The sequence below is a fragment of the Necator americanus genome, chromosome I, assembly GCF_031761385.1.
Source record: "Necator americanus strain Aroian chromosome I, whole genome shotgun sequence".
Taxonomy (NCBI): Eukaryota; Metazoa; Nematoda; class Chromadorea; order Rhabditida; family Ancylostomatidae; genus Necator; species Necator americanus.
Window position 1 is genome coordinate 2,031,701 of NC_087371.1, and position 8,859 is coordinate 2,040,559.

At 36.1% G+C, this 8,859-nt stretch overlaps 1 protein-coding gene across 2 annotated transcripts; it reads left to right on the forward strand.

Annotated features, from left to right (window-relative positions):
* Window positions 1-1,856: 1,856 nt before the first annotated feature.
* RB195_004234 (uncharacterized protein) lies at window positions 1,857-8,035 on the forward strand (the record flags this gene model as incomplete). 2 transcript variants are annotated; one of them, XM_064181031.1, is made up of 9 exons in its annotated part: window positions 1,857-2,045; window positions 2,580-2,714; window positions 2,773-2,832; window positions 3,964-4,128; window positions 4,211-4,344; window positions 4,402-4,454; window positions 5,040-5,183; window positions 7,377-7,512; window positions 7,960-8,035. In XM_064181031.1, 9 exons carry the CDS (start codon window positions 1,857-1,859, stop codon window positions 8,033-8,035), a joined length of 1,092 nt encoding a protein of 363 aa, XP_064033255.1. The 2 variants fall into 2 exon arrangements, with proteins under 2 accessions (XP_064033255.1, XP_064033256.1); XM_064181030.1 differs by having other exon boundaries at window positions 1,878-2,045.
* Window positions 8,036-8,859: the final 824 nt, after the last annotated feature.

The window sequence follows — 8,859 nt, forward strand, 5'->3', positions numbered from 1 at the left end:
ATCCATTGATTCATTCATCCGTTCACTCATTAACTCACTCACTCATTCATCCATCAAGCCATTCATTCCTACATTTATTCGTTCACTCACTCATTCGTTCACTCATTCACTCATTCATTCATTCATTCATTCCGCCATTCATCCATTCATTCATTCATTCATTCATTCATTCATTCATTCATTCATCCTTTCGTTCCTTTTCTCTCATTTACTCGTTTATCTCTCCTCACTTGTCTTTCTCTCACATCTTTCAATCGTTCCCGCAATGATGGAGGAAAAAAAAGAACAGAAGATCAAAGAAAGATGTTTGGCGATCCGTATGCTTTGTAAAAAAATGAAATGTGTAAAAATAGAAGAAAATATTACTGAAAAAAACGTCAGAACCGTCGGTGAGAGGCTACTGAACAGATCTCTTCCTTTTTGAGAACTTGTCTAGATGTGATTTTGAAGAACAAAAAAAGCCAGTTTAGAAAGTAATTATAGTTTTTACAATGTAGTACAGTAATAATTATCTACTTTACATTTATACTACGCATTAATACAATAATATAATAATCTTTCAGTAGTTTTAATAAGTTTTACACCTTGGACGTAGTTGAAATCGTGCTTGAGTAATCCTTGTATTCGAAAATTCGCGTGATTGCACTACTTGCTAGTAAATTTTCTAAGAAACTCATTAAAAGATGTCAAAAAACTAGGAACAAATGCAATTTATGAGTAATGGTACATTCAGAAAAACTTAGAGGGATTCAAAATGTTTTTTCCCTCCTTTTTCTTTAAAATATTCTGTATTCTCAAATTTTTTTCTTATCTTCAGAAAAGAGAGTCATCCTGGAGAATATCGAAAACAATTTTTATTCACCTGTCACTTTGACTTTATTTTTAAGAGGAAAAAAATTTTTTCACCTGTTATTGTAATTTCTTCTACAAACTAATCTTAACGACTATAGAAAAAATTGTTGTTTATGATTGATGTTTATGATGATGACTACTCTATTCTATTTTAAAAATTGTTGTTTATGATGATGACTACTCTATTCCTTGTTACTTATTCAGTACAGCCTACGTCTTGAATGGTTCTTATTTTCAATCAATGGCTACGATTTCAAATTGTACACCCTACAAATCTCTCACTGCTTCATTTCAGCTTTTTATTTTAAAGATAACCATTTAAATTGATTTCAATTGTTTTTTTTTCTTTGTCTGTTACATATGCACACATATATGTGTCACTTCAACATCGCAGTACAGCGTGGGAAAGTGTCTCTGGTTCCTACTATTTTTTTAATGATCCAAAAATATTTCACGCGAAATAAAATTCCTCTAAAATACGCGGTTATGTTGGACGTAAATCTGAGCTGACTGTGATAACAAGCTACATTTACTTATTTATTCGTTAATTTATTTACCTAGTTATTTATTATTTTATTTATTTATCTATTTATTATCGTCTTAAAAGTCGTCCAAAGAGGATGCGGGCAAGGATAAACACAAGCAAATCCCTTTAAAAAAACAAGCGGAAAGATAGAAAAGAAAAAAGAACAGAAACAAAGATTAGTTTTTATTTTACGATTGATTAGATATTCGATTCTATGATATTTATTTCCTCTGATTTTCATTTCAAAATTACATTAAAAATAGAACAATGCGCTTTCTCTTCCTAGTTTTAGGATTTTCCAAATTTTACTGTTATTTTTTTGAAAATTTCACTCCCTGACTTCATCTTTTCTGGATTTTAACAACACTTTTCCACTTTCTCTTCCTGATTTCAAACTTTTCGGATTTCAAGTGGATTTTTTTTCCGGTCTTAATGCTTCTAACAGAAGGTTTTGATGTATAATAAGCGGATTTTCTCAATGTTTCAGCTTCTACTCGGGATGTCAAGTGAACAATCAGCTGATATTGGTGAACCACCTGCGGTCGAATGGATGATTCTACATCATTTAATCATAATTCTTCTAACATTAATCGGAAATTGTCTGCTGATATTCGTGATTCTGAAAAATAATATCGTACGTCGACGGAAACGAGTCACACCTGTGCAGGTAATCCTTATATCGTCTTCGCGAATTTCCTCTCTACGGCGGACTTCCTGTGTTGCAAAAAAAATTCAGGAAGTTTCGCTGAGTTTCGAGCTCAATTTGATTTAATCTCAAAATTCAAAAATAATATTTCAAAATTTAATTTTGTTCAAAAATTCAGAGTTTGAAAGGATGAATAATGATAATAATAAATATAATTCAACAACCTAACTAATTCGATTTGGTTCTAAACGTTAAATGTAGATTTTTTTCCCCAGAAATTATCGATTGGTTAAGTGCATCGGTTCGCATTTTCAAATGTTAATGTTGATTTAATCTCAAAATCCAAGAATAATATTTCAAAATTCAATTCCGTTCAAAAGTTTAGAAATCGGAAGGATAAATAATAATAATAATAATAATAATAATAATAATAATAATAATAATAATAAATTTAGTTCAATAGATAAATTAATTGGATTTGATTTTAAACGTTAAATGTAGGTTTTTTTCTCCAGAAATTATCGATTGGTTAAGTGCATCGGTTCACATTTTCAGATGTTAATGCTGCATATGTGCGCTGCGGATCTGCTATTCGCCCTAATCACTATGATCCCAACGATGGCAATGACCGCTACCGTACCGATTTTTCACGGTCCGGATATGCTGTGTAAAATTGTGAAATTCCTTCAGGTTCGGCGCGAAATTTCCCAGGAAAAACGCCACTGATTTGATGAATTTTCGCTTCCAGGTGATTCCAATGTATGCGAGCTCATTTCTTCTGGTCGCCATTAGCGCTGATCGATTTCAGGTGATTTTTTCTTTCTCTTATTTTCACGTGTACACGATCCGGCAAGGGAATTCTTCCTCATATATGTACGTACAAGAATCGCTATCGCAAGACAGCAAAACATGTTTATTTCCGGAGCTCGCTCTGGATGCTCAATTAAAATCAACCGGAACCTATAAACAAACACGCTGTGATTGTTCCCATACTAATTCATATGAATTCCTGTTGACGGCGTTTCTATAACAAAAACGACATGGATTTTTTTCCTCTCTACAAATACAAGGAACTTGGGAAAACAATGCAATCCAGAAGTTCTATGCGTCTATTCTTCTTGGGAGCGTAAATAATTGATGTGTTTTCAAGGAAATATGTATGTATGTAGGGAAAAATCCTTCCGAAAAACGAGACAGGCACTTGATTTTTTTTCTCGTTTTTTTTCCAACTGTTTTTCTACCAAATAGTAACTGAAGGCCTGCTTTCAAAGTACCCACCTTCACCGGGGAAGAGAAAATTCTTCCTGGAGTTTCTAAGCTCACTATAGGACTATATCCGGCTGAAATTTTGTTTTGTGGTTGCTTTTATTGCACTAAAACATTGAAAGAGAAGAAAAAAGAAGAAGATGTGGAATGAATGGGATGATTTTTTCCTTCTGAAAACAACGACACTGTAGTTTTTTATTTTAGTTTTGCTAATTCTATTCGTCCGTGGACATATATCGTACAATCGCATCCGGAATTCCTACATGTTCCAGAGATGTGTGGTAAATGAGGAAAAATGCTAGAAAAGAAAAGGAAAAAAAATATCTTTGCATATCTATGAGATGAAGTGAGAGGGACGTGACTTTTCGCGATTTTAGGATTTTCCAAATTTTACCGCTATTTTTCAAAATTTTCTCTCTGTGATTTCAAATTTTCTGGATTTTAACGAAGTTTTTCCTCTTTCTCTCTCTGATTTTCAACTTTTCGGATTCCAAAGGGATTTTTTCCGGTCTCAATGTTTTTACCAGAAAGTTTATATGTATTATAAGTTTATTTTCCCAATGCGCTAAACATTCCAGCCTATCAAATCACTTTTCCTGGAAATGGGGAAAAAAACAAAAAAACAAAAAAAAACGAAAACAAAAACAAGATGTTAGAAAATTTGAGAATTTAGGCGATCTGTCGACCATTAGCGTCGATGAAATCGAACGCCTATAAACGTCCTGCATTGTATGCGGGGATTGCGTGGGCGTTAGCGTTACTCTTCTCCACTCCACAATTTGTCTTATTCGCTAAACGTGACGGGGATTGTGTTGGGACCTACACAAGCCCGTATCAGGTGATTTGGAACGAAAATAGTTACAGTAACCCTTTTCTCCTTTTTTCAAGCAATATAACGGGACGAAGTAAGTCGTTTACAGTACGCTCTGTACGTTGTGGTATTCAACACGGTGGTTTGGCTTCTGCCTAGCGCACTAGCCGGATATTTGTATTTCTGTGTATGCAAGGCCGTATGGCAGAGCACATCGTTCGGGAGTCATTTTCAGGCGAATGGGTGAGTTTTGCAAAGAAAATTCAATGAATTATCCCGGTAAAATATGGACAATTTCAGAAAAACGGGACATTTATCGATTTCGACAGCAGGAATGCAAGTTCACCATAAAGGTACGGAAATTCGAAACAATTCAAAGAATTTAAAACTAATTCGTTTAATTTTTTGTAAAAATAGACTGGTACAAGTAGAAATTTATGTGGATTCCCGTCCTAGGATAGGTTGAATATAAAAAAATGAGAAATATTGATGGTGAGTCCTTCTTTTCTGAATTTATGACTGGAAATATGGACAACTTCAATTTTTCTACGGTTAGAAACGTCCTTAAAAAATGACGGAAGCAGGAAACATTTTTCCCCAGTGAATATAATAATGTTTTAGCTATGCACCTTTTTATCACTTTGTAATTTCCTAATTTTCCCTAATTAAAAAATTTTCTCAGTTCCATTAATATCAGTAAATAATCTGATACGGTGAAATTTCACTGTTTCATTGGCTCTATTTATAAATTGTGTAAATGCAGACCGGACCTCTTCTCTGCTCCTTGTTGGAAAGACGAGGAAATGCGTAGATCTGTACATAGTTTTTGAAGAGTATCTTTATTTTCACCCCAGACTTTTTCCCAGATTACTAGAATTTTTCGGTCGCCTTCGTATTCGCATCTTTCCTCACACACCCGTTACAGTATCCCATTTCAGGTGCAACCCTTCAATGTGTGGAATTAGATCGACGGCGTGTACAAACGGTGAAACTTACGCTAACTATAGTTGCTGGTAATTTCATTCTATGGGCTCCATTTTGTATCACATCGGTCATCGATGCGCTGTGGCCTGCAGCAATCAGTGGGTTTTCATCCTCCATCTCATAAATTTCGCTAATAGCCGACCATGTAACCTGCTAAGACTTGTGTTTAATTGATGGTCCCTACTGTAAAAAACAAAAAAAAAAACAATTTTTTGCCGAAACATTTTATTCGAGATAAAAAGAATCACTTATTGGTGTGCATTTCTCCGAAAAAAACTCGAATCAAACAAGGCATTAGAGCAGACCTAGGATTTTTTTAAATAAAAAATCCTAGTTCCCTTCGTTGTTGCAGGCAATGATTTGCTGACTTTGGGAGATCCATGAATTGATTTTGTTAGTGTTTCTAACGCTAATTTATTACTGTATACTATCGCAGTATATTTGCATTTTTGCAGGAGCTAAATATCATATTTTCATTATTTCATAGATAATCGCAGACTCTGAGAATTTCCTAACCATCCCCAAGTCTCCTCTCATTGAAATCTCAACACTATGCCATGAATTTATAATTTCTTCCCTTCGCAGCGACGTTTTTGTAAAACGTTGCTTATGACGTGATGTCCCAGAAACAAACAAACAAACAAACAAACAACACCCAGCGTGGAGAGTGGTCACTTTTCCTGGCAGCGGCTCTTCCATGGTGTAATCGGATAGGAAATCGAAGCATGGAATAAGAATAATTGGGGTGGAGCCTGATGGAATATGCATAGCATAAAAAAGCTCATCAGCCCAACATTCTCAGTCCTTTAATGAGAAAGAGATTTTCGCAAAAAAAAAATGTAAGAACACTAAAATGTTTGCATAAATATGCATTAGTTCTACATTCGGAAATAACACCCACTTTTTGTTTAATTTCAGCAGCACTTTATGAAATTTTTCTTCGCTTACGGGGCGGTGTTTTTTTTTCTACGTATATGTGGATTAAAATTGCTTTATTAAAAGTTAAAGCCATAAATAAAGATTCGTGGAGACTTCAGTGAACCCAAAAGAAGAAACTGATGAACTTGATCTCATAACTAACAGAAGAATCTGAATTTTAGTCAGTTTGATATAAGAGAAAGGAGAAGATGACTGAAAAAAGGCACCGTAGCATAGGAAAAGAAGTAATTCTCTACCGCTAAAGCCAGTAACGCATGCAGCAAGGAGACGGAAATCTCCAGTAATTTATGTAATTAGAAGCGAAAGTTTGAATTATTTTATGTACGCACTTTTGATTGGCTACGAAACTTTTCCAGAGAGAAAACCCATGCATTTCTGATACGATTTTTCCTGGAAGTCTTTATGTCTTGTATGTTTATGTACTGTTGACTTTTCAATTATTTCTATGCAACATATGTGTCGCAGATTTTTGGGAGGAGTCCCGAGTCCCGAGTCCACTTCCGGAGGCTCATTGATGTGTGGTGTTCCGTGAAGAACTGCCAATGGGACTCTGCCTTCCCCTCACACCCTCCCCTTGAGCTCGCGATGAGTGCGGATCGTCAAGGCTAGTGTTCATCCTCACGTGGAAACGGTAGCAAGTAGACTTGCGTCCGGCATCGATAGTTCACGCTATGCCTCGACGGAACACTTATTGGAAGGCCCTAAAGCTACCACCACACTTCTCTATGTTCTACACCTACTCTGGCCTTATGCCGGCTCGTACAGTACGCTCTGACATTTGTGTGATACCACTAACTGTTCCCTGGCAAGCGCCGGGGGCCGGTCTCCTCGAACCCCTTCACAACACACACATATATTGCTATACATATGAACTATACATATGAATTCCATGGCCACTCTCTTATGGCTCCTGTGTACTCGACTGCATGGAGTACACGCCGTCTATTTACTCAGTCTTCATCTCATTCTACGCATATATACATACTACAATCTTGAAAGGAGGCCGTAACCAACTTCCCACTACGAACCAATCAAGTGCAAATCCACGGACATTCGAATGAATAACGAGATGCGGAACCGCGGGTTTTATAGTGGGAAAAGTGGGCGGGCCACAAAGCTCGCGCAATGTACAAGCGCGGCAGGACCTTGTCGTGCCCGCTTCGACAGACCCTTCACATCGAGTGTAAAAGAGACGCGTCGGGTACGGGACAAGGTGGTTGCTGAGGCTAATAGGTCCCGAAAAAACAACTATAGATAACAGGTCCGGCTATTAGTGAATGAGTTTCTGAGGATTTTTTTTAACATTGACATTCCCTGGTTTCGACCATGAAGAAGAAAAACACTACTTTTAGATCCAACATTTGCTACATATATCATGTTTTTTGGCAATCTGAACAGTTTATTGAATCCATGGATTTGGTTTTACTTCAATGGTGCAGAATTTAAACGAGCGCTTACGTGTCGTTACAACACTGATCCGCTCTTGTAGTGAGTTTGCTGTTGAATTACGTGTTTTTTTTCTCTCACTAACATTTATTTCTGAGCGTCTATAGTTTCTCGCTCGGTTTACGGAAAACCATCATAATTTATCCGTATATAGTCACCCAGCTAGATATATTTCTGTAGATATCTCAGTTGGGAAAAGAAGACGTGAAATGTTGTGCAATTGCGTAAGCGGCTGCGTTCGAAGCGAGGCGGCAAATGCTCGAATCGTGTTGGGACCATCGTTAGCACCATTCGGACTGTAGAGATGAGTGCAGCTAGTGAGAGTCCCATCTGGTTCGCTAAAACCGCTACCTCCAACAGCACTCTTTCGAGCGCAGCCACTTACACAGATGCACCAAGCTTTGACTCATTTTGTCTCGACTACACCATTGTTTTCTTCTGTAAAACGTAACAACGCATTCGAATGTACGTAATTACGGACTTGTTCAGCGGTCGTCGAACAATAGATGCTACAACGGATTATTCAAATGAATATCACAATACGTCTGACTCACCAAAAGGATGAAAGTGTACAGGTAGGAGGAAGCTTTCATTTCTATCATCGTAGGAAAACACAACAAACCGAGGTTTTTTTTTAAATAAATTTTTTTCTTCTCTGGAAATTAAATATTGATATGTTAGTGTCTCAGTTATCCGCTTTTCTTAAATATCACTTCAAAACTGGTGTTTAGACATAATTAAAAAAAGTGAAAGTAGTTTTTAACAGTTTTTTGACATGACTTATTTTAATTTTACAAAATTTTCAAAATAATTTTTTTTGTTTAATAGCGATACAAAGTACAAATATCGACCTAAATATCACAGCTTTATATTGTAGACATGAGCAATGTGAATAATTTCAGATACAAAAACTTTGAGAAAAACATGTATATAGCTACAATATCGGATAAATACGATATGTGTCAGCCAGCGAATTCACATCGAAAGGGAACGAAAATCTCTGAATACAATCTGGCAGACTAAAAACGCTTAGCATTACATGATGTCTACCACATGAATTAGGCTCTCATGGTCCTATATTTTACCCTGCCTGCAGAGAAATGAGCCGACTCCTTCTTTTGAAGTGTTAGGGCTAAGGCATTTTTTTTTAAATTTTGAAAAGAGAAGAAGATTGTCTCAAAACTATACTTGTTATGCGATCTAGCACAAGTTATGCTCTCAGGAGAAACTTTGTTGTACAATTATTTAGAGGCTCGTATTTTTGTTTGTTGATTTTTTTGATGTTTGGGGATTTGTTTGGGAGGTGGTTGTGATTTTACGAGATTTTAGAAGAAATACATCAAGCATTTTTTCGTTTACTCAGCACGTAATTATCTATTTATTTATTTA